This window comes from Tachyglossus aculeatus, chromosome X1 (assembly GCF_015852505.1).
Source record: "Tachyglossus aculeatus isolate mTacAcu1 chromosome X1, mTacAcu1.pri, whole genome shotgun sequence".
Lineage (NCBI taxonomy): Eukaryota > Metazoa > Chordata > Mammalia > Monotremata > Tachyglossidae > Tachyglossus > Tachyglossus aculeatus.
Window position 1 is genome coordinate 67,060,547 of NC_052101.1, and position 26,398 is coordinate 67,086,944.

Genomic DNA, 26,398 nt, shown 5'->3' on the forward strand with positions numbered 1-26,398 from the left:
GAATATGTGTGTTCCATCATTTTCAACCATTTCAAATCAATATGCAGCTGAAAGTAATTATAAATTGCAAGAATATGGATTATTGCATTGTTCATTGTTGTCAAATTTTAATATCTTAATATACAGTTGTCTTTAATCCTAATCTCTAATGTAATTTGAATAAGGAGTGCAATGGCAACTCTTGAGTTTAACCACCTGGAGAATAATTTGGAGGCTACAGACTAATCAGACTAACTAAGCAGTGTGGCCTAATGGAAAGAGCACTGGCCTGGGAATCAGAAGAACTGAGTTCTAATCTTGGCTCTACCAATTTCTTGCTGTGTGACCTTGTGCAAGTTACTTAATTTCTCTGTGCCTCAGTTTCTTCAACTGTAAAATGGGGATTAAATACCTGTTCTCTCCACTTAGATTGTGAGCCCCTTCAGGAAAGGAACTGTGTCCAACCTAATTAACTTGTACCTACCCAAGTGCTTAGAACAGTGTTTGACACATAGCATGCACTTAAATACCATTTTACAAAAAAAAAAAAAGATGCCCATTTACAGAAGTGCTTGGAAAGGTCTGGGATAAGAGTAGCTTTTGGAGAGGAATGTGTACTACTTCTGTTAGGGCAGGTGACTTTATTTTTTTTAACACTTAATATGCATTTGCTGTGTACCCAGCATTGTATTAAGTGCTGATATAGATGCAAGATAATAAGATTGTACATGATCCCTCTCCCTCATGGGCTCATGATTTAAAAGGTAGGAAGAGCAGGTCTCCCATCCCCATTTTACAGATGAGGAAACTGAGGCAAAGAAAGGCTAAGTGACTTGCTCAAAGCCAGACATCAGGCCAATGGCAGAGCTAGGATTAGAACCCAGGACTCCTGAATCCCAGTCCCATGATCTTTCTTCTAGAAAACTTTTTAATCTTAGTCCTTAATTTATTGAGACAGTGGGAAAATCAACAAAGCCAAATTGAAGTCTTGTTTGATTTGTGCAAGTGTTACTGTTTCCCAAGTCACCCAGTCAGCCATACCTTTAAATAATAATAATAATTGTAGTATCTGTTAAGCACTTACTATGTGCCATGCACTGTAATAAGCGCTGGGGTGGATACAAGCAAATCAGGTTGGACACAGTCCCTGTCCCACATGGGGCTCTCAGTCTCAATCCCCATTTTACAGATGAGGTAACTGAAGCACATAGAAATGAAGTGACTTGCCCAAGGTCACACAGCAGACATGTGGCAGAGCTGGGATTGGAACCCATAATCTTCAGACTCCCAGGCCTGTGCTCCATCCTCTATGCCATGCTTGACTGGGCAATATGGTCATGTAGTTAATTGAATGCAGAAAATTCAGTAGTAGAATAACTGAAAAAGAAGTCCATATGAAATACAATTATATCCATTTACCCTAAAACACACTGGTTGCATGCTTGAAAATCCCCAAGTTACGGAAAATTGGCATTATAGTAGTCAGTGTCCGTTGCTGTGGACGTAGGCAGAGTGTGCTGTATCTAAAAAGGCTTGCGTTGTCAGGAGGTCATTCCTTAGCTCTTTCTAGTCATTACTGATTGTGTAATAGTTGGTATTGTGAAGAGTGGGTGGATTTCATTTAATATGTATTGAGTGCTTACTGTGTGCTGAGTATTGTACTAAGCACTTGGGAAATCTTCCTCAGGCACTACAATAGTAGTTGGTGGACATGTTCCCTGCAGACAAGGAGCTTAAAGTCTAGATGGGGAGACACTCATTAATATAAATAAAAAAATCACAGATATGTGCTTAAGTGCTGTGAGACCGAGCATATCAAGTGCTTAAAGGATACGGAGAAGCAGCATGGCTCAATGGAAAGAGCACGGACTTTGGAGTCAGAGGTCATGGGTTCAAATCTTGCCTCCGCCACTTGTCAGCTGTGTGACTTTGGGCAAGTCACTTAACTTCTCTGTGCCTCACAGAGCACTGTGAGCCCCACTTGGGACAACCTGATCACTTTGTCACCTCCCCAGCGCTTAGAGCAGTGCTTTGTCCATAGTAAGCACTTAATAAATGACATTATATTATTATTATTACAGATCCAAGTGCCTATGCAATGTAGAAGGGAGAGATAGTGTACGAATTGAAGACTTAATCCGGGAAGACCTCTTAGAGGAGATATGTTTTTAATAAGGTTTTGAAGATGGATAGAGTGATGGTCTGTCATATGTGGGGCTGGGTGGGGAGGGGTTTATAGGCCAGAGGGAGGGCATGGGAAAGGTGTCAGGGGTGAGATAGATGAGAGCTAGGTACAGTGAATAGGTTGGCATTATAGGAGCAAAGTGAGCGGGCTGTCTTGCAGTAGGAAATCTTGAGCTAAGGTAGGAGAGGGCAACTGACAGAGCTTTAAAGCTGGTGGTAAGAAGTTTCTGTTTAATGTGGAAGTGAATGGGCAACCATTGAAGGTTTTGCAGGAGTGGGGAGATGTGAATTGACTTTTTTTTTTTTTTAAATGCTCCATTTAACAGAGTGAAGTAAGGACCGGCTAGCATGGAGCAAGGCAGGGAGGTCAATTATGAGGCTGATGCAGTAGTCAAGGTGGGATGTGATAAAGTGCTTGGATCAGCATAGCAGCAGTATGGTTGGAGAGGTAAGGGAAGATTTGAGCAATGTTGTGAAGGTAGAAATGACACAATTTGGTGATGGCTTGAATGAGAGATGAGTCGAAGATTATACCAAGGTTACAGGCCTGTAAGGTCATGGTGGACAGGGAACCTTAGTGGGAAGAGCAAGGGCTTGGGAGTCAGAGGTTGTGGGTTCTAATCCTGCCTCTGCCACTTGTCAGCTGTGTGACTTTGGTAAAGTCACTCAATTTCTCTGTGCCTCAGTTACCTCATCTGTAAAATGGGGATTAAGACTATGAGCCCCACAAGGGAAAACCTGATAATCTTGTATCTATCCCAGTGCTTAGAACAGTGCTTGGCACATAGTAAGAGCTTAACAAATACCATTATTATTATTACCAACTCTGTTGTAATCTCCTAAATGCTTAGTACAGTGCTCTGCACATAGTAAAGTGCTCAATAAATAGAATTGATTGATCGATAGGGAGGATGATGATGTCTACAGTGATGGAAAGACAGGCAGGACTGGTTTCGATGGGAGGATAACTAGGGATATCATATTTGGATATGAAGCTTGCTGATATTCTGATTTCATTTTCTGATTCCAATCTCCACGTGTGTTTCTTTTGGGTCAGAGTTAGTTTGTAGTCCAGTTTAGGACTAATTGATAGGATTGATAGGATTGATTGATTGATTGATTGATTGATTGATTGATTGACTTCTTTTTACAGAGTTGACCTCACTCTACATAAAGACTTTTGGATCATTTTCCATATAGACTATAAATTATTGTGGGTAGGGAATGTGTCTGTTTATTGTTAGACTGTACTCTCCCAAGCACTAGGTATAGTGCTCTGCATACAGTATGTACTCAATAAGTATGATTGACGGACTGACTAAAAAAGGAAGCTGAAGTTTCCAGTGAAAATTATTTAGATTAAAAATTCATTAATGTTCTTCAGATCATCTGCAGTTTAGTGGTTTTATCACGTGTTGTAAAAATGCCTCACATGAACTTTAATTTCAGACTGGATATTATTTATCTCTTCTCTCCTCTTTAAATTCTTATTCCTTTCATGTTTCATGTTTCCTGACAATATTCATTCATTCATTCATTCAGTCGTTTTTATTGAGCGCTTACTGTGTGCAGAGCACTGTACTAAGTGCTTGGGAAGTACAAGCTTGCAACATACAGAGACGGTCCCTACCCAACAGTGGGCACATTAGATAGCTAAAGGACAAGCTCAAAAATTATGACTACCTTTCTTTCCATTCCTCCATTTCAGGTATTTCTTCTCCAGCACTACTGATGCTTACTATTAAAATTGTCCATCTTGTGACCAAACCTCATGCCTCCTAATCCATTACAGGTTAAACTAGAGTGATTTCCCACTAGAATGATCAAAACTAGCTTGGATGACTGTCGGGAAATAAAAGTGTATGATATCTAGAGTGGTTTAGATATCCAGAATCCATTTAGAGTTAACTCTCAGAGTCACGTTAATGAATTCTTTGCTGTTGCAAGATCAACCATCTTTCTTTTGGTGGTCAACCTGTGTTTTCTCCAAAGCAAGCATACAAATGTACATTTGCAGTTCTTGAAACAGATAATCCATTTTTAGCAAGCACTTTTCAAATAAACTTGCGTAACGTCTGCTCTTCTGATTAGTTTGATAAAATTGACAAGCAGGTTGTGTCAAAAGGAAATATCCAGATCTTAATTGTAAATTAAATCTCCCGTAATCCGAGAGAGCATTTGAGATTCTGTCCAAGTGTTCAATTTCCCAGGCTGCTGAGGTCTGTGAATTTCTTTCCCCAGCCTCCAGGCTGCTGCAGCACAAGTCAACATAGCTAATGCAGATAGATCTTTCTGCCTTTCTCTCTGTCTGTCTCTCTGTCTTTCCCTCTTCCTCCTTCTCCTATCCCATTTCTCTCTCTCTGCCTCTATATTTCTCTTTCCTTCCTACTCTCCCTCCCCCACTCCTTTTTCTGATCCATTCCCCCCATCTCTCTGTCTCTCTCTCTCTCTCCCAGCTTCGATTCGTTATGAATAGACTGGTAACTCTAGTGCTAGGAAGAAATCTGACATAACTCTGCAGATGTCCATGTTACGATGAAACACCTTGGGAGTTTTCTTTAAGGAAAAGGTAATAATAATATTCTAATGTTTATTTTTCCCTTGTTGCCATTTTTCAGGACTGCCAGTCCCAAAGAGGAGCCCAAAGTCGGTAAGTACTTCTTAGCTACTCTATTCTTGGGTCTGGGGCATTGGTTTATTTACTTGGCTTTGCTGTATGTGCTTTGAGGTGGTTCAGAGCAAAAGGGGATTACAGATAAATTTATTAAATTGTGGGTGTCTATTTGGTGAAGCAGAGATTGTTTTGAGGTGCAAGGAGGAGATTTGAAAACAAGTTGTAGCAGTCAAAATGAAGCATGACAGAAAATAAAAACTCTCCTTCCAGCTGATGAGTTTTTGAGCTGCTTTAACTTGAAATAAATGGCACTGATGCCTTTGAATGAGGCTCTACCTTGTCTCCAAATAATGTTCCTCTCCATCTTGTTCCTAGCTTTGAACATTTTGTTATTCACTCACTGGTTTTTTTCAGACTGCAGAAAATGAATTATTTACAAAATTTAAATCTCATAGATTTTAAAAAATAAAGATTCTCAGTTTATTTACATTTTATGGAGTATAGCATTTGGTGCCATTGCCTTGAGGATGAGATGTTTCCCAGCTAGGGAATAAATCCTTTGTTGTTTTGCTGATTTTAGCAGCATTATGCTGCAGGTGTGGGATCCTTTAAAAAAAAATTCAATATTTCACTGTCTCTTTCTAATAAGGTTTCCCTATAGGACTGTTACCTATTTGACATGTTAGCTAATAGCCTAGAGGTTATAGTAGAAAGTAATATAATGAAAGCTCACCTCTCAGTGCATTGGTAATAAAAGAGTATCTTTTTCATGTTAAATTTAATATGTTATGATAGGAATTTCTGATTCTTTAAAATAAGGTTAAGAAGAGTATATCGTTATCTGCAGAAGATTTTTGGAGATTGTTTTAGTAAGATAACTCTCAGCCTGTGAAACCTTATAAAACTTTGTAGGCTGTCTGCTAAAAGCATAGCTAAATACAGGTGATTTTGTTTCTCCTCTTTGCAAAAAGCCTTGAGAGAGAGAGGCAAGGTTATTAGGGAAATAAAATGAAGTGTCCTGATTTTTTTTGTCTCAATGTGCATTTTCTATCAATCGAAAGAGAACACCCTAAAATAAAATAATGTGATTCCAGTGCTTAGAGCTGTGCTGGTAATGTCACATGATATAAGGCCTCTAACACTGTCAGTTTGCATTAATGTTGAGACTGGCAAGTTCAGTTTTTTGCTCACACTTAAATCACAGAAATGCCGGATCATGTGTGTGTGCTTTCCGTGTCAGCCAAAGATTAATGTGGCCTTTGGCAAAACAGAAAAAAATGTGTAAAATATGCTTGAGGGCCCCAAATTAAAGTGACACAAATTTTCCCTTCAGCCAAGAAACATATATTGATATATGGAATTGCTTATAACCACATGGAAAATAAACAGTATACATTCTGAGCAGAATCAATTTGCAGTTTTTAATAGATAGCAAAAAAATCAGGTAAAATGGAATCGGCCTATTCATTTTAGATCATGTTAAACATTTTCTTCATGAAAATCATTCATGTAGAGTCATTTGCATTTCTTCCTTATCTAATGTCCTTTTATTCTATTAAGAGGGTATCGGACAGGTGTTGAGGTGGGTTCTTCAAATAATTTACAAGTCTAGTTACAGAGTTTATAATTGGGGTTATTTTTGTTAAAAACTATTTCATTAATAGCAAGCAGATTGCTTGTGCAGAGTTCATGGGGGAAAAAAAGGCTCCTTAACTGCTTTGCACACAGCATGATTACTGTTGATTACCTCAGTCCAAAATAGTAATATTGTTGTTGTAGAAGAGAAAGAGTTGTCCCTGACCACACATGAAACAGGCCATTTTCTGAGGTAGCCCTGAGCTGGAGGTTATCACTTTCCTCGTGTACATCCTTGTTCCCGTTTTAAGTCTTTTCTTAAATAGTAAAGGGACTGTATTTGACATATATACTCTTCCTGGCTTCTATGATTAATGTGATCCATTTACAGATTGGTTTCTATGTTAATGAGACTTCCTTTTTCTAATTTATTCTTTGCTTTCAATTTCTTTATTTCATCGTACCGTGGAAAAGAAAACAGTTGCAGAAGTTCCTAGTAGGGCAGGTGAGAGGGCAGCGTGAACAGGCACAATCATTTCTTAGGGGCAATGTGGTAGACTCTACATAACATGGATTTTGTAATGTAAAATTGCCAACAGTTTTGGAACTTTCTTTGCTACTCAATGGTCATTCCAGTAATATATCAGCTTGATGATGTTTCCCTTGAGTAGTAGTTTTGAACATATTTTTAATACAGTCGTTAGGTTTCTAGGAGAAAAGAGGAAAATGTGTTTTTGTCTTTGTTTTCCCTTCAATTTTTTCTTTCTTGTAAGAATAATTGTATCAATTGTATTAAGTTAAGGTGTTGAAATTGTATTTATATGCATACATAGGGCAATGGCAACACACTTTAAATGAATAGGAGACAAAATGTGGTTTTCAGCGTAAGCCATGGTATTTCTGCTGAAATGTATTGTTGAAAAAACAAAATGAATTTACCAGACTATTTCAGCCCTTTCGCTGAATCCCAATTCTTCCTCCCAACTCTGTAACAAATGACAGTGGCTTAGAACTATATGTGGAATGAAGAGTCAGGGGGCAGAGTAGTGGTGATCAGCGATAAACATAGATGATTGGCGGCATCTCATCTAGCCAATAGCTACCACCTCTTTTCCATCAAAATATTTTAACATAGCTTCTTATAAATGGTATCATTTTTATTTTACTGTCTGACTTTGTCAGCCCCTTTATTGAAGAACTAATGAGTAGTAAAATGAATAAAATGACAGGATGGGAGAAGCTAGGGTCCGGATGAACCATTAAAAAAAAGAAAAAGAAAAGATTCTTACCTCAAAGCTGAACATTTCACTGCTGCTTCTCACTTAACACAAAACTTCCTGAACATCAGTGTCAAGGCTCTCCATCAGCTGATTCCCTCTTAGCTATCTGTTCTTATTTTCTGCTACGATTAGTTCAAGCTTTTCACTCCTCCCAAGCCAACCTCCTACCTGCTTCTCAAATTCAACTTCCCCACTTCCAAACCACTGCTTTCACCATTCCCTCTACCTGGAATGCCCTAGGCAATAAGTCTCTCCCTTTCCACCTTCCTCAAAAGTCACCTCCTTCTGGAGACATTCCTTTATTAATTCCCCGAATTGTTTTTTCATTTTCCTTGACACTCGTGTGTTTTATTAACCTTTATTACTAATGTCAACTATCTCACCCAACTTTGGTATAATTTGTCAATTTATGATTATTGCCTTGACTATTCAATTCTAAGCTCCGGGAGGGCAAGAATTGCATCTTTAATTTGTATGGTGACCAAGTGCCTAGTACAGTGCTCTGCATATAGTAAGTACTTAGTGCATATTTTTGTACTGGTGACACCATCCTCACACATAAATTCCTCTTTCCTGAACCCTCATACTCATATCAGATTTTTCCAAAGTTTTGTGTGAACTTAAATGCACTTTCTTGTACAATCAATGCACTTCCTCTCTTATCTCTTCTGCTTTTTTGTCCCTCTTCTCCCATCCCACTCCCCCGCTACCTTCCCCAGAAGCACTTTGTTGTACCAGGGACTCCCGTAACTATTGGGGTCCCTCAAGGTTCAGTTCTGGGTCCCCTTCTATTTTCCATCTTCACCCCCTCCCTTGGAGAACTCATTCACTCCCACAACTTCAACTGACATCTCTATGTGGATGATTCCCAAATCCACTTCTCCAGCCCAGCTCTCTCTACTTCATTGCAGTCTCATATTTCCTCCTGCCCTCAGGGCATCTCTACTTGGTTGACCTTCCAACACCTGTTTAACATGCCCAAAGCAGAACTCCTCATCTACTCACCCAAACCCTGTCCTCCCCCTTTTTTTCCCATTACTGTAGACAGCATCACCATCCTCCCTCTGTCTCAAAAGCTCATAACCTTGGCATTATCCTCAACTCATCTCTCCCATTCAATCCACATATTAAAGATGTCACCATATTCTGTTGATTCTAAATTCCCTACATTTCTGCATTCACAACATTGCTAAAATCTGCCCTTTCCTATCAATCAATCAATTGCATTTATTGAGCACTTACTATGTGCAAAGCATCATACTAAGTGCTTGGGAGAATACAATACAACAGAAATAGCAATATGCCCAATATGTGCTTACAGTTTAGAGTGCGGGACAGACATTAAAATGAATAAATAATTTATAATATATAATGTAAGGATATGTACATAAGTGCTGTGTGGGGTTGGGAATGGGCGATTGTCAAATGTCCAAAGGTCACAGATCCAAGTGCATATACAACGCAGAAGGGAAGGCGAGCCAGGGAAAAGAGATCTTAATCAGGGAAGACCTCTTGGAGGAGATGTGACCTTAATAATGTTTTGAAGGTGGAGAAAGTTAGGGCCTGGCATATATGGAGGTGGAGGGAGTTCCAGGCTAGGGGGAGGACTTGGGAATGGGATTGACAGCGAGATAGATGAGAGCAGGGCACAGTGTGTAAATTGGCACTAGAGGAGTGGAGTGTGCAGGCTAGGCTGTAGTAGGAGATCAGTGAGGTTAGGTAGGATGAGGCGAGCTGACTGAGTGCTTTAAAGCCAATGGTGAGGAGTTTTGTTTGATGTGGAGGTGGATAGGTAGCTATTAGAGGTTCTTGAGGAGTAGGAAGATATGAACTGAAAATTTTTGTTGATAAATGATCTGTGCAGCAGAGTGAAGTATAGACTGGAGTGGAGAGAGAGACGAGGCCAGGAGGTCAGCCAGGAAGCTGATGCAATAGTCAAGGCGGCTAGAATAAGTGCTTGGATAAGCATGGTAGTAGTTTGAACGGAAAGGAAAAGGCTGATTTTAGTAATGTTGTGAAGGTCGAACCATCAGGATTTGGTGACATATTGAATATGTGGGTGGAATTAGAGATGAGTTGAGGACAATGCCAAAGTTACAGGCTTGTGAGATAAGGAGGATAGTAGTGTTTTCTACAGTGATGGGAAAGATGGGGGAGGACCAGGTTTGGGTGGGAAGATAAGGAATTTAGTTTTGGATATGTTTAATGTCTCCATCCAAACTGCTTATATGCTGACCCAAGCACTTATACTATCCCACTTTGATGACTGTATTAGCCTCCTTACTGACCTCCCTGCCTCCTGTCTCTCCCCACCCCAATCAATCTGGTCCATACTTCACTCAAGTACCTGGATTATTTTCATTAATAAACATTCAGTCCATGTTCCCCACTTCTCAAGACCCTACAGTGATTGCCTATCCACCTCTGCATCAAACAGAATTTCCTTACAATTGGCTTGCAATCACCTTGTCCCCTCCAGTCTTACTGTGCTGATTTCCTACTACAACCCAGCATTCTTACTTCACTCCTCTAACATCAACCTACTCACTCTACCTTGATCTTGCCTATCTCACTGCCAACCCTCACCCAGCTCCCACCTCTGGCCTGGAACTCCCTCCACCTTCCTATCCAGTGGATCAGCACTTTCCCCACCTTCCAATCCTTATTGCAATTACATCTTTTTTAAGAGGCCTTCCCCAGACAAGCCTTTATTTCCCCTACTCCCTCGCCCTTCTGGATCACCCTTGCAGTTGGATTTGAACCCTTTAAGCACTTGATACTCACCCCACCCTCAGTCCCACAGCACCTATGTACATATCTTTAATGTATTTAATATGTTTTCCCTCTAGTCTGTGATCCATTTTTTTTCTCCAATGGTATGTGTTAAGCATTTACAATGTGCCAGGCACTCTACTAAGCAGTGGGGTCGATACAAACTACTCAGGTTGGATACAGTCCATGACCCACATTCATTCATTCATTCATTCAATCGTATTTATTGAGTGCTTACTGTGTGCAGATCACTGTACTAAGTGCTTGGGAAGTACAAGTCAGCAACATATAGAGACAGTCCTTACCCAACAATGGGCTCACAGTCTAGAATGGGGAGACAGATAACAAAACAAAACATGTGGATAGGTGTCCAAATCGTCAGAACAAGTAGAATTAAAGCTATATGTACATCATTAACAAAATAAATAATAAATATGTACAAGTAAAATGAATAGAGTAATAAATCTGTACAAATATATGTACAGGTGCTGTGGGGAGGGGAAGGAGGTAGGACGGGGGGATGGGGAGGAGGAGAGGAAAAAGGGGGCCCAGTCTGGGAAGGCCTCCCGGAGGAGGTGAGCTCTCAGTAGGGCTTTGAAGGGAGGAAGAGCACTAGCTTGGCGGATGTGTGGAGGGAGGGCATTCCAGGCCAGGGGAAGGACGTGGGCCGGGGGTCAACGGCGGGACAGGCGAGAACAAGGTACAGTGAGGAGGTTTGTGGCAGAGGAGTGTAGGGTGCGGGCTGGGCTGTAGAAGGAGAGAAGGGAGGTGAGGTAGGAGGGGGCAAGGTGATGGACAGCCTTGAAGCCGAGGGTGAGGAGTTTTTGTTTGATTCGTAGGTTGACAGGCAGCCACTGGAGATTTTTGAGGAGGGGAGTAACATGTCCAGAGCATTTCTGCACAAAGATAATCTGGGCAGCAGAGTGAAGTATAGAGTGAAGTGGGTAGAGGCAGGAGGATGAGGTTCATAGTCTTAATCCCCATTTTATAGATGACACAACTGAAGCCCAGAGAAGTTAAGTGACTTGACCAAGGTCACACAGTAGACAAGTGGCAGAGCCAGGATCGGAACCCAGGTTCTTCTAACTCCCAGACCCATGCTCTGTCCATTAGGCCATGCTGCCTCCTTGTGGGCAGGGAACATGTCTACCAACTCTGTTTTATTGTAGTTACCCAAGCACTTAGTACAGTACTCTGCACATACTCTGTGCTCAATAAATAATTAGTAGAATTAGCAGTTAAGGCACTACAGCTGTAGAAATGAGAAAATACTTCAAAGGAAGGATTTGGATAGCTGTTTCCCAAACATGAAGCATGGCTCAGTGGACAGAGCATGGGCTTGGGAGTCAGAGGACGTGGGTTCTAACGCCGACTCTGCCACTTGTCAGCTGTGTGACTTTGGGCAAGTCACTTAATTTCTCTTGTGCTCAGTTACCTCATCTGTAAAATGGGGATTAAGACTGTGAGCCCCATGTGGGACAACCTGATTATCTTATATCCCTCCCAGCACTTAGAACAGTGCTTGGCAAATAGTAAGCACTTAACAAATGCCATCATCATTATTATTATTATTGATTCACTCTGAAACTCATTTTCATAACATTGCCCTAACAGATCATTAGGGCAGATCATGCTCCTAGCCAGAAAGAGGTATAGTACCTTGTTACTGTCAGGACCATTGGGTTTGGGCATCTGCTTCAGCAGGTCATTTCCTTTTAGGATTTATGGGGATAAAGATATCAGTTCAAGGAGGTACTTTTCATTTTAACAGGGCAACTCCTTTGGAGATTTCCCAAAAGGCTGATGCCATAGTTCACATTTTTTTCCTTTCTCCTTTTGGTTTGTTTATTTCCCCAAGCCTCACTGAACTTGAAAATATTAGACTTGCCAAGCAGCTAGGAATGCACCAAGCTATAATGCACCAAAGACTGCTACATTTCTCTGAATTTAATCTTTGAGGTTATTTGAACATCATAAACTCTACTGTGTCATAAACTCAGTGGGGCAGTGTCTCATTCTAGATAATGCTAAGGGAGATATAATAGAGCAAAACCTTCAGAGTAAGAGATGAAAAAGTGTCCTGTTGCAGTGTCAAATAAGATAACTAACAAGATGACTCTTACTTGATGCCAGTGTAAAATGTTGCCTGTCTTCCAGTATGCCCATTAGATTGTAAACTCTTTGTAGGCATTGAGTCTTCTTATTCTGTTGTACTCTTCCAAGTGCTTAGTAGTACAGCGATCTGCATAGAGTAAGTACTTAATAAATTCCATAGATTGATAGACTTTAAAGGACAATGTGATGGGACACGTTAACAAAGTTAACACTCATTTTTTTTTCTTTAAAGCCTGTTTAGCACTTTGTGTTCACAATGCAGGGAACGGTGGTGCCATAAAAACCCAAAGCTCTAATTGGATCTCAAATACAGATTTCCATTGTAGGTTGAAATCCTCTAAGTTATTAATGTTTGAAAATAATTGAAATGAGGTGATCTAAACGAAGGTTTTATTGGCAGATATGGGAAGGGATATCGCTATTTGTTGTTCTCTTTAGGATGTATGTCACTCAGGAATATTTTAGTTTTAGTTCTCTTGCTTATAATGATCCATACAGTGCATTATTCACAGAAAGCTGTTTATTTTTATTTACCACCAATGAAAGCTGAAATTTAGAAATTAAGGATTAGCATAGAAGTTCATCATGACTAAAATAGTTCTGTTATGCTTTTCATAAAGCATACGAAGTTCTGGGGAAAATTGGTTTGTAATGGCTGCCTATGCAACCCAAATTGGTAAGTGATAATGATGATAATAACAATACCATGTGCCAAGCTCTGTACTAAGCATTGGGGTAGATGCACGATCACCAGGTCCCAACTGGGACTCAAGTCTAGAGTAGGCAGGTGACAGGTATTGAATCCCAATTTTGAAGATGAAGAATCTGAGGCACAGAGACGTTATGTGACTTGCAGACAAATAGACAAGTGGTGGAGCCAGAATTAGAACCCAGGTCCCCTGTCTCCCAGGCCCATGCTCTTTCCCCTAGGCTGTGCTGTTTCCTGTGATTATGTAGTTATTTGGTCCACATAGATAGCCCTAATGAACAATGCAGATTTCAAAATAGATGTTTGAGGATGTGAGTGATCTGGTTAGGCTTCCTGAATAGAACAAATTGACCAGGCAGCTACCTAATAGCCCAGTTTCCTTGTGCTGTTGCAAACCCAGGCAATATGTGGCTTTTTCATGTACATTGAAAGAAAAAACAGTTGGAAATGGTTGAAAGTTGAGTAAAAATATTATTTGAGCAGTCTGCTTGAGTAGAACTCAAAAACGTTGTTTGAGTTTGAATAGGACTGCTAGGATGTATCCATGCAACTTACCCCAGTTCCCCCTTATTTGTCTCTGGAGGACTAAATCCTTTTAACACTTTTCCCAACACCCAGGAGAACAATTTAGTATTAGTTATGTCAGAGATGAGTCAGTGATATTTTACGTGAGAGTGTTATTTATGACTTCCAAGTATGTAACTGTCAGAAGGTATCATGCCCCTTCTTGCACCCTCTTAGGAGCAATATGATTTAGATGGAGAATTGAAATCAAAAAAAGGGGAAAAAAATCTCAAAATTCAGACCACTTCGGTTGAATGAGTCCTGTTCACTGTGCTCTATCATAGGCAGTTTTCTTCAATTCCTAACCACAGTGTCCAGGAACAAATGCTAAGGAGTTCCAAGAACCATTATGTAACTTTGAAGTGAATTTGGTATTCATAGAAGCTGCTGGAATAAAAGTGTGGGAATCTCAAATTTATTATTTATCAGTGGGTCTGGTAGCTGGGCAGAATGAATGCTGAAGTGTCAGTTTACTTAGCTCCATTCTGAGCAGCTAATTTCAATTCTGACCCTCTTTTACATGGAGATTTGTAAAGTATGCTCCTTTAAAACAACTGAGGAAATAAAACCACACTTACCGTTAATGTAACCTGCTCTTTCAAAGAGAGCAAAGCAGTGTATGGCTGTTATCAGTATGCTTTCCCTGATTTAAATTCTCATGCGCTCAATTTATAGAAAGCATTCTTGCAAAAAGAAAATGTTAAAAAATCAGTGATTTGTTCCCAAGTCTCGGCTTCTAAGCATAGTCAATATTCAAATCAGTTAGCCCTTGTGCAGCAAATCTAACTGTTGAGCCTTTCATTCATTCATTCAGTCAGTCAGTCATATTTATTGAGCACTTACTGTGTGCAGAGCACTGTATTAAGCTCTTGGACAGTACAATTTGGCAACAGAGACAGCCCCTACCCAACAACAGTCTCACAGTCTAGAAAACTTTCTAGATTTCCTTCTAGTGGTGCATGTAAAGAAATTGAACTTTTTCTCTTCCCAGTTTTCCCAGGTGTGAGGCAGCAATCCCGAAACTGGAAAAACAAATACTGGGATGGGGATAACTGAGCAGGGAAGATGAGTCAGTCCTGGAGAATGGAGAGCGAGAAGTTGAAAACATATATTCCTTGCAGGGAAAGAGACTGGAAGGTCTTGGTAGAAAGAGGGGCAAGAAGTTGGAGAGTCAGTGCTGTGATGGAGATTTTGGTTGTTAGGTTGCTTGATAGCAAAGGCTTTACCTATTTTTTTATAGAATCTTAGGGCAGTAAGAAACCTTGAAAGGTCACCTAGTCTATTTTCCTCGCTTCTCAATTCATCTTCATGAAATCTTGAAAAGAACAGTAAGTCAGCCTCCAAAAGAATCCCCAATTAGAAAGCATAATATCCCATGGCCCCCTTCCTCCCTAAAAATGCTTCAGAATAATTGGCAGCATCTTTTGTAAGCTTGTCCACGATGCTAGGATTTAATGAGCTTCCTCCCTAATATCATTTAATTGGTATACTTTTTTACCTTTTTTAATACTGTTGGTGCTCATGGATTGAATGGAAAAAAGTGACATATGATACAAGGAAAGCCTAACTGAAATCTTCCAAAGAAAATAACATTGAAACATATGTTTTGATGGCTACATTGCAGCCAGCAACATGTGGATGATCCCTTATATCAGGGTTTGGCATCCATGCCAAGTGGGTTATGTGAAACAACAGTGCTCTTTTCTTTTTATTAAATAACCCTACACACCAGATTGGGAACTAGGTATGTACTTTGCATTATTAATAACTGTGTCATTTATTAAGTGCTTACTATGTGTTAAGCGCTAGGGTAGATACAAGGTTATGAGATTGGACACAGTTCCTGCCATGCAGTGAGAGCTCCCAATCTATCTTATCCCCCTTTTACAGATGAGGAAACTGAGGCTCAGGGCAGTTAAGTGACTTGCTCATGATTACCCAGTAGGCCATTGACAGTTGGGACTCCAACACATGTCTTCTCTTTCCCAGTCCCATGCGCTTTCCCTAAAATGTAGTCTCTGGCCTCTGGGAGCTTATCTAATATACATGGCAGAAAGACAAGTGTCATTTTGCACCTGTCTAAAATGCAAGGGAGTAGAGGGTGGGAGGTGTAGTTTGAGCCTTGGTCCTGTGCCTCCTGATTTTTATAGGGTGAAAAATCAAGCCATTTTTGTCATTTTGTATAGCCTAACAACTTAGAAATGATGATATTAAAGCCAGTTTCTCTTGTAACAAACCAGTGTGGTGTATTAGCCAGCCATTCTGTAGTGTCATTTTGATTTCTTTAATTCCGCAACATGGAGACCAGTAGGTTTTGTGATTCTATGCTTTCTATTTTACACACCCATCTACCTCTCTCTCAGTCACGAGGGAATTGATCTGCACTCCGTGTTAACCGGTAAAGGTAGAAGCCAAAAGGTTGTTATATATTTATGTATGTGTATGCAGAAGTGCTGAACAAAGAGAAAATGATGGAAAAACACCCACATGAAAACCAATAATAAACTTCTGTCCTTTTCTTTTCACTTGCTTACATATAGCAACCGCTGGAAAGGAAAGACAGCCAAAACAGTTCTCAGCATAGTGTTTCTAGTCACCGCAGCACCCACACTGCTTCTCCCGTACACAGCACTCAGGTGCTTCCTGACTACACTACAGCCGAAGGACCAGCAGTGGACCTAACAGAAAATTCTGGGCAGAAAAAGCCGGATCCATTCAAAATCTGGGCTCAATCCAGGAGCATGTATGAAAGCCGACGTGAGTATAGCACAGATTTCTGTTGTAGCTTACTATTGTTCTGACTTTAGCAGTAATCATTTTCCTGCTTAGGTATCACTGCTTTAACTATTTTAGATGTTTTTTGAAAAGATGTGATTTACGGTTTAAGTGAATGCATGCAAATTCAGTTCGGAGAATAAAGATGCAAAAGGATCTGCCAAGTTGAATCTGCTGGAAATGCACAGAGAATTAATGTCATTTGGGGGTTGTGTTTTTGTTTTTAAGGAATTTGGTATTCAAATAAAAGGCTTGAATGAAATTTAGGTTTTTTTAAAAAAATTCAGTTTTAGAGAAGTGAAGCTGTTTGCTTTTTCATCAGTCATTTCTGGAGCGGTGATTCAGATGTATTTTCAGATTACATTCTTTTTTTCATTACCAATAGTAGCTATGATATGCAATAGAACATACAATTATTTTTTGTCATCAAGATAAGGAGTAGAAAATGAGATGCTTTTTGCTCTGTTCTTGACTTTTAAAAATGCAAGGTGTTTTTACAGGATATCATTCTATTGATTCAAGATCCAAAACCTACAGTGTGTGTATTTAGTTGGGTTTCACCTCGTCTCTATTTCTGATAAAGCAGCATTATACAATATATCTTATGTTCTCTTTTGAGGGAAACACAATATTTGCTTCATTTTCATTTCCCTACTTTATGAGGCAGGTTTCGAAGATTATTCATCAACATCTATTTTAAGAGTAAGGTCTGGATCTTGGGAAAAGTAGATTGAGATTGATAGTTTCTCCAGAGTCAGTTACAGTCAGTCCAACTTTAATTGTTGTTAGTTACGTTAATCATAGTTATAGAAGTATTTACTGTCTACTGTGTGCAGAGCACCTGGTATGAAACTTGAAACTTCTTCGGAAGTTATACATCATTGCTTTCTCCATAAAACGGGAACATCTTGAAACTCAAACTTATGATCTTCCCAAATTTAGGATTTGAGGATTGGCCTCATCATTCTTCTCAAGACTCTTCTCAAGGGAAGTGTCACTGCCTTTCTTCTGATACAGTACTTAGAATTAAATAGAATCCATCTAAAGCGCCCCAATGATTACTACATAGATGAAAAGTCAGTGAATGCAAGGAGACAGTTATTGATTCCCCTAAAGTGTGTATATACAATCGGCAAAGACCTTACCGAAAGCGAAATCCCTGCAACCAACAGTACCACTGCAGTATCAACCTGCAGCCATCCCAGGGCATCAACCCCATGTTCATTTTTGTGCCTGCCTCATTTCAAAGGTGTTTGAAATAAGTGTGGTGTTTCATTTTAAGAAGTTTAATAATCCTTTTTCTGGACACCCTGTTGATCTCTGGAAAGATCACCTCCTGAGGTATAATGAGATCCTTTATTCCATAATACCTTTCAAACTTTCAATTTTTGGAGACTGGTGTTGGAGGAATCGAGGTGGAGGACTAAAGAATATGAAGAGGATGAAGAAGGCACACAGAAGGAACTGGACCGAGAGAAAATTCAGAGAGATAGGTTTTTGGTTTCTGATGGTATATGTGTAATTTGTGAAAATATCAATAGCAGGAAGAACACCTCTTTTTAAAATTTCTCTATCAGGAAAACTTTCATGGGTTAAACTAAAAGACTTTGAGGCGACAATTTTGCCAAGAGTAGTTTAACAGCAATGTCATATCCTTTACAAATAGTTCCTTACTTAAAAGAAGTTAATCACACAATGCAACAGTTTAAATTCAGTTGACTTCCGCACTGTCTCTTTATTGCCCTGGGCCCAGGTTTGTGCTACAATGATAAACACTTGGATTAGATTCAGTATATAATCTTGTCTGTGATACAGTAAACTGTGCATAGAAATGCTGGGGCATAGTAGAGTGGATTGCTTGCTGCTAAAGTACGCTTGTTTAAAAGCAAGGCTATAGGCTAAGTGCCTTTTTTTTCATTTTTGAGGAAAGAAAGATTCATGAAATTAAGGCATGCAATCCAGCTTCTCTAATTTTGCTAGAAAATGAAAGTTCTCATGCTAAAGCCAAGCCCTTTACCCATGGGACTGGCCAAAGTGGCAACCAGCATGAAAAACATTTGCACTTCCCGTGCAGAGCCAAGAACCTAAATAATTAGTTTAAACAAATGTTGAGATGGCAGAACAATTAGTCCCTCACTCTTTAATCAGTCCATCAATCAATGGTATTTATTGATCTCTTATTATATGTAGAGCACTGTACTAAGTGCTTGAAAGAGTACAATAAAACATAAATATAATGATGGCTCATTGCCATCCTATAATGAGCATATAGTCTAGAGGATATCCTCCTTGGAGAGGATAATGAAGCTTTGCAGTAGTGAAAAGCCTCAGGAAAGCTTTCCAGGAAGTCCTGAAAAGGAATTGTAGAATAATTTTTGTCCTCTAATGGGCAGTCTACCTTATCCACAGTTCCATCAGGCTAGCCTTTTAAATGATTGCTATGGATGCTCTGCATCTGCACACATTGGGGAGGTTGCAGTTTGTCGGTTAAATTTGACAACTGGTTTATTTCCAAGGCAGACGTTAAAAACTGGCAAAGCATTCCATGAAAAGAAGGATAATTGAATAGTCTGCCACAGTGAGGTGATTGTAGTATATCATCCCACTTTTTATTGAAAAGATATTGTAGCCTGTGCTTTTTGCATTTCAGTTTATTAAAGTTAATTTCAAGATTAACCCAGTCGGCTATCAACATGTTTTTACGTGACCTGATTGCTTTGCTTATCATATCCTGAATATGGCCATCTGTCAAAACTGCAGTGACAAAATGAATTAATCTGAATTGCAGATGTGTTAATGAATCCCTTTAATGAGCTTCAACATTTCATTGAAAGTTAAGGCAAACACTGTAAAACAATTTTGTAACTCACTAAAAAAAACACACGGTCACCTTTTTATTATTTTAACTTCATTCCTGATCACAAACTGCTTTGGAAAATTGAATTTTTAAAATGTTAGGGTTAGCTGAGCCATAATGTGTAATACTACACTAAGAAGGATTTTGAAAAAAAGTAACATCAAATGCAATTAAGTGTATGCTAACCAGAATGACTATTTAAAATATATTACTTAACATCCTTTTAAATGATTTTATGCACAGAACACAATGCCCACAGCAACTTTGTTCCTGCACAGAGATCACATATCCTGAGGTTTAGAAATCTGTAAATTCTTTTAGCATGGGGAATTTCAAGAGTCTAGTGGTTCAAGTAGGCTCTTATAATAATAATACCCTGAATTTTCTATAATTTTCATTTTTCCTAAAGCACTTTATCATGGCTTATCTCATCTTTGTCCCCACAACATCACTGTGAGGTAGAAAAGGACAGTGTTATTATTATTATTATTAATATTTTGCCCAGTTTGCAGAAGAAGAAACTTAAGTATAGATTATATGAAGTGACTTGCCCAAGGTCACACAGCAGGCTAGAGTCAGAGCTGAGTGTAAGCCCTGCTCCTCCTACTCTCAGATCCATACTACTTCTTGATCTCTGCCCACTCAAGACTTAAAGGTGGCCACATAGCATCCCCTGGGCAGGCATCTCTGAGTTTCTTCTTATCCCCTGTCCAACCCTCCACTCTCTTTAGTTTCTGCTCCATTCAGAGGCCATGGAACCAACTAGGACCCTGACATCAAATCCTTAAGGCTTCAGAGCTGTGATCAAGGTGATGGATCCTTCATTCAGGCGGTTCTCCTCTAAAGTGGGGTTTGTGTGCTTGACAAACTTCTCAGTTTAAATAATTTGGGCTTTAGTACTAAACCCATTCATATCCAACACTGCTACATGTTCCACCCAGGCAGATACATGTTGGGAAAATATTCCTGATTTCTGCCTCCGTGTTCCATCTAAAATGCAGAGTAAAACACACCTGTGGCCGAACCGACCGTAATCGTACATGTAGGTATGGTTTAACATCTTTCATATGAAGATGCATTGTTACACACATTTAGCTGTTGTTGTTTTGTATTATAGTCCTATAGTAAGCTTCAGTGATCTGTCATTCATTTCGGCAACTTTGCAGGGCATCAGTCAGACAAGTACGTTTTATAAAACTTTTAAAAAAAGGATTTCAATAAAACCGTAGCATAACAGGCTTGCCACAATCCTCCAAAAAATATCTCACATGGAAATGTTCTGTATATTGTTCATTAACAATGTGAAAAGATTCAAAGACCCTAAAGATGATAATTTCCTAAGATTCCTAATGTTATTTTGTGAATTCCAGTTTTATTGCATTTTCCAAAAAGGATCAGGTAGTGTGATATCAACTGTTTTCTTCTTTCTTTCTTCTATTTTTTGAAAATAAGTCAATAAATCCACATGCTTCATTGAATCCATAGTAGCCATGACTTTCACAATAGTATGTATGAAAGCTGAACTGCACATTGCTCATCAATCAAAATTAAGTTAACATGAAATAACAAGAAAGCAAATACATTGAGGATTGCAAAATTGTAAAATTAATATTACAGCTATGTCACCTTCGCCTGCATCGGGATTGAGCAAGGGTGAAAGAGAGAGAGAAATCAATTCCACGAATTTTGGAGAATGTAAGAGTAAGAACCAGTTGAAAACTTTACTTCTGTATTGTCTTGCATCCTGTTTGATGTTTCTAATCTTCTGGAATGGGAGAGAGCCTTATCACTCAGGAAAAGGGGGGGGGGGGGGGAGAAAAGTCACAGAAAGGAGTGATGAGGGGAGAAAGTGCCTTGGATCCTCCAATCGACAAACTGGAGATCTGAGGCAGCAAATTGTATGTGTGTCCATTGCATTTGAAAAGGAGTACTAACTGTGAGGTGCACCCTCAAAGCTAGTAGCTCTGTTCCTTGTCATTTTCAAAAAAGTCTTTGTATTGTTTTTTTCAGTTTTGCCATTGTTTATGAGATGATGTTCTGAAGTTGTTCACTGGACAAAAGTTATTAAAAAAAATAGACCTAGCCCCTAAGCATTTTTAATGGTCTATTTTGACTAAGGCTATGATCACATACATAGGAATCAAGAAGCCATACCAAAGTCCTCACTTCAAATAGATTTTTAATTGTCTGGAAAGTGAGGTTAGAATATTGATTATGAAAGACATGCTGAACATTTTTTTCTGCTAAGAAAAGAAAACATTGATCAGAAATGCGAGATTTCACCTCTTCGATGGTCAAATTTGATTGATGAGATTTTTAATTGCTTGATCTGTATTTCGGCAAACTTCCTGTAAAGAGCTATAAAAAGACTTTCTTTTATCATAGTCCCTGTGAATTAACATGTTGTCTATTTATGCTTGGTCTGTGTTTCTCATCCTGAGCATTTCAAATTCTGGATGCCATTTAATTCTGGATGGATCACTCAATGTAGCAGAAAACTCTGATTTCTTTTGCACCCATTAAGTACAGATTATATGAAGTGACTTAGAATTAGAGTTAGAATTGCATTAGAATTTTAAGCTTGGAATATCCTATTTGTTGCTGTGGTCTAAAGCCCGTGATAAACTCAAGCCTATGATACCCGTGCTTTACCAGGCTTTTCTCTATCAGTAAATGAGGAACATAAGGCAAACATTTGCTACATTTGGTGTCCCCATGGGGTTGACAAATGTGCATGTGTGAAAAGGTGTTAAAAAGATGGGTCCAGGCTTGAGTTCTCTGCAGAAACCATTTTGTTTCTCACAGGCAGTATATGCACTCCAAAGGATTTATCCAGACTCTTCCAGAAATCCTGTGATGCATTATTGGAAAGAACTAGTGGTATATTTTGGTGGTATATTATGCTTGACTTAACTGAAGACCAAAACATAACCTGATTTAATATATTGTTGAAATTACATTGTTACAAAAGCCTCCTTTTAACTGCAACTGTCCTTCAGCCAGCTAGTTTATATGATTAAAATTAAAATTACTGTCATCTTAGCATGTGTAAGACCCTAGTTTTCTGCAATTGTGCACATAGTACACTGATTTTGTAGCTTAGTTATATGTTACATAGGATTATACAGCTTAGTTTATAAGTTATCTGTAATTACAATGAGAAAGTATTGTATTGAAAGAGCATAAATGAAATCATAGCATTTAAATGGCTGAAACAGAAGCGTCAGACTCAAATGCATAGTACCCATTCATTTGATCATTTTGTTACCATGCAATCCAATTTGTGAATTTGAATAGCATTTAAAATTCTTTAGTAAGCCATTTAAAAAATAGCAAAAAGATCCTGTTTATCCTCTGTGAACTTTTTTAATATCTGTTAAACGCATACTATATTTAAAGTGCTGTCCCTGGGAAAGATACAAGATAGTCAGTTGGACACAGTCCCGGTTGCATATTGAAAGGAGGAGGATTTAATCCCCATTTTACAGAGAGATAACTGAAGCACAGGGAAGTTAAGTGACTTGCCCAACGTCACACGGCAAACAAGTGACAGAGCCAGGGTTAGAATCTAGGTTCTTTGACCCGGACTGTTTCCACTAGGCCATGTTGCTTTCCTATAAGCTTTCAGAATGAAATCCCCAGTGTAGTGAACATGTCAGGGAGCATTTCAGTAAATTAAAAGCATTAAAAAGTCTAGAAGAAATGTTTAAAAATCATTTAAGATTTTTGAATGGAAAAATTTTAAATTTTGAATTGAGCGGTGACAGATTTACCTTTGTTGAGTCCTGTTTGTTTGATTGTGAAGTGATATTATAATCTTAATTTATATATTTCACAAAAACAAGAAATATAATTTAAAGTAGACTTTCCTAAAATAAGACCTTTGGATTTTAACAGACTCTTTGGCTTAAGAAAAATAGAGTATAATTGCTTGCAGTGTAACACTGAAAAACATAAATGAATCTGCAAGTCTGTTTCATTCTTCTATCAGGTAATAGAAATGCATTTTAGTAATGAGAAATGTAAGTTTAGGTCCCAAAACCCTTACTTCTGTTTGACTTCATTGTGTAGAGAAATGTTCCTCTTGTCACAATATCATAGTATGCCAATGTGTATGGTTTCCTTGGCCTTTGCATCTTTCTAAAGACAATTTATATAATAATGATGGCATTTATTAAGTGCTTACTATGTGCAAAGCACTGTTCTTTCTTGGAAGCATTTTGTTAAAATGCCAAACAACAAACTTATATATGAAAAATTAACAGTACAAGTATGTAGTATACCACTTTTATCTTTCCAAAAGTAATTTCACAGTGATCATCTAATTTTAACACAACATTTCTATGAAGTAACAGAGGAACTGAGGATCAGAGAGGTTACATCCCTTGCCCAAGATCACACAGTTGGCCAGGAGCAGAGCTGAGAGTAGAACTCGGGTTTTCTGATTCCCACTCCCGTGCTTTTTCTACAAGAGCCTTACAGATCTTAAAATATACAAACCTGAACTGTTTTATGGAAATAGAAAATAGCTTCCTTTTTTAAATGATCTCAAACCTTACTGGATTGTATACTCTGATTTTAAAATGACCATTAGATTGATCATTGATAACTAGTGCTGCTGAATCCTAAAAACAGCACCAGCATTTCATAGGTTTCTGTCACTTATATTTGCTCCATTTCATTAAACCATCACTACTTACACTTAGAAGCTGACAACTTGATGAGGGCCCAATTCTCCTATCTCAAACACTGGCTCAAAGAGAACTTGGAGAGTGAGTTCAGAGTGAGGGAAATATGAAAAGTAGAATTATACTATATAAAAACATTTTGGCTAGGTTTTATTAGACCTCAAATGATCAGCTGTTTTAAAAAGGTGTCGGTAAACAAGGTCATCAAGTGTATCAGGGCCCTACTTTGCCATCTTTCATCCAGCATCCTGTATCAATTCTCAGTTGGTCCATTTTTCTCCCACTTTTGTGTTGCAATGCTTTAATCTATTTGTGCCACCTCTATTACTCACTTCATTTTGATCACCTTTCGTATGAGAGAGAATGGATATGACCCTTGGGAATGTGGAACTTCTATAGGTAGAAATAATACATTTTCTCCTTTATACAGTTCCAGATTATCAAGAACAGGATATCTTCCTGTGGAGAAAAGAAACTGGATTTGGATTTAGGATCCTGGGTGGAAATGAGCCTGGAGAACCTGTAAGTACTTTATGAAATTTTGTTTTGTTCTTTTTTCAGTACCATTTTCTAAATATATGAAGCTCTTATGTAGCAAGGTAAACTGCAATTTTTATTCAAGTGGTTTAAGGTTACAAAATTCATTTGACTTCTTTTGAGCATGAAAGTAATTTGTTGTTTGTTAGGAAGTTCATTTGCCATTTGGATAATTTGTCAATGTGGAATTTCTGCCAACTATCTAAATATATGGAAAATGACAATGGCACCCTGACTTTAATCATAGGTTAGCAATGCTAAGAAAAATGTAAACCTATTGCAAGTCAAAGTTGCTCTCACAGGTTGACGATGTCACAGAACTACTTGGCATTTATATAAAATTACTCAAACCAATAGAATCCTTTTTCAGCATTTATAAAATTCAGTGTAGCAGTTGTCATCTTAGTAGTTATGGTTGACATTAGAAGGTGTGGCAATTAGCCTGATGCACACTGTATCTTCTGTGTGTCAACTACTGGTCTTCCTTCAGATGATCATTTTTAAGAATGGTGATCACGTTTAGTTAATGGTATTTGGGCAAATACAGTGCACAGTATTCTGCACAAAGTAAGCCCTTAGTAAATGCTGTTGATGATGATGATTATGATGATGATAATGTTGCTGTAAACTGGCCACTTTTGTCAGCTCTGTGCTTATATGATGCATTCAATTTAATAATTTAATAGATTTATATTGGTCACATTGTACCACTGGGTGCTGCTGATGCTGATGGTCGCTTAAGGTCTGGAGATGAACTGATCTGTGTGGATGGAACACCAGTGGTTGGGAAATCTCACCAACTTGTGGTCCAACTTATGCAGCAAGCTGCCAAGCAAGGTCATGTCAATCTCACTGTGAGGCGCAAAGTAGTGTATGCAGGTAAGTTTTGAATTTGAACAGTGGGAACATTTTCTCTTACCAATTTGGAACCATAGAGCTCTTTATATGTCTGCCTTCCCAAACATTGAGTCTGATTGAGTTCTATATTCGTACCAGAAAGCACAGCATTTCTTTTAGGAGAAGGAAAATAAGCTTCACTGATACCACAAATCTGCAAAATCACCATCATGTAGAAGTACTTTTAATGTGGTATCACTATGTAGTTTCCAAAGGCTACGTGAATAACCATTCCTTAGTTTCTTCGATGGGCTCCACTACTAAGTCTTCTTCACTGAAGATATAGTAAGGTCTCGTCTAATGTGAGAAGGATGTTCCCATTAAACCTCAGGACAATTTGCATTTGAAAACTTAGAGTAAAATGAAAAATGTATATTGTGCAGATATGTCTAAAATCAAAACTAAAGAGTGCATTTCTTTATAGATCACACAATGACTCAGTTGACTTCCAGCAGCTGGAAGTCCAATAAGGCAGCGTGGATACTAAGGAAAGAGTGTGTAGTGTTTACTTATTGTCTTGTACATGACATCAGAATCATGTGTGAATAAAATGTTTTTGTCACGGGCATATTAATTACCTATATTGTGACAAGTGTAATCAAATTTGTGTTGCCAAAATCTGTGTTTACCCTATTACCCTATTATCTGAATTTACCCTATTAAGGGAGAGATATTAAGTAGACGTTTCAGGTCAGTGGGAGTCTGGAAGAGTATAGCTTCCAATTATAAGAGCAGGGGGAAAATAAACTAGAAATAAGTTCATTAAAGAGAATGACAGCTTTCTCTAGCTAAGAGTCACTGTTCTAATTTTTCCATCCTAAAGTATATGAAATTTTGGTGAGATTACTTGCA

General features: G+C 38.6%; 1 protein-coding gene across 5 annotated transcripts in view; it reads left to right on the forward strand.

The window, feature by feature from the left end:
• The window catches only part of MAGI1 (membrane associated guanylate kinase, WW and PDZ domain containing 1), a 627,930-nt gene that overhangs the window by 570,483 nt on the left and 31,049 nt on the right, over positions 1–26,398 (forward strand). For 3 of the 5 annotated variants that reach the window (XM_038772794.1, XM_038772795.1, XM_038772799.1), the window contains 5 exons: positions 4,782–4,813; positions 16,333–16,549; positions 21,042–21,125; positions 24,543–24,634; positions 25,336–25,528. In XM_038772794.1, coding sequence (XP_038628722.1) covers positions 4,782–4,813; positions 16,333–16,549; positions 21,042–21,125; positions 24,543–24,634; positions 25,336–25,528 — 618 coding nt within the window. The remainder of the gene's footprint in view (positions 1–4,781; positions 4,814–16,332; positions 16,550–21,041; positions 21,126–24,542; positions 24,635–25,335; positions 25,529–26,398) is intronic. The other 2 variants (XM_038772796.1, XM_038772797.1) reach the window with 1 other exon arrangement.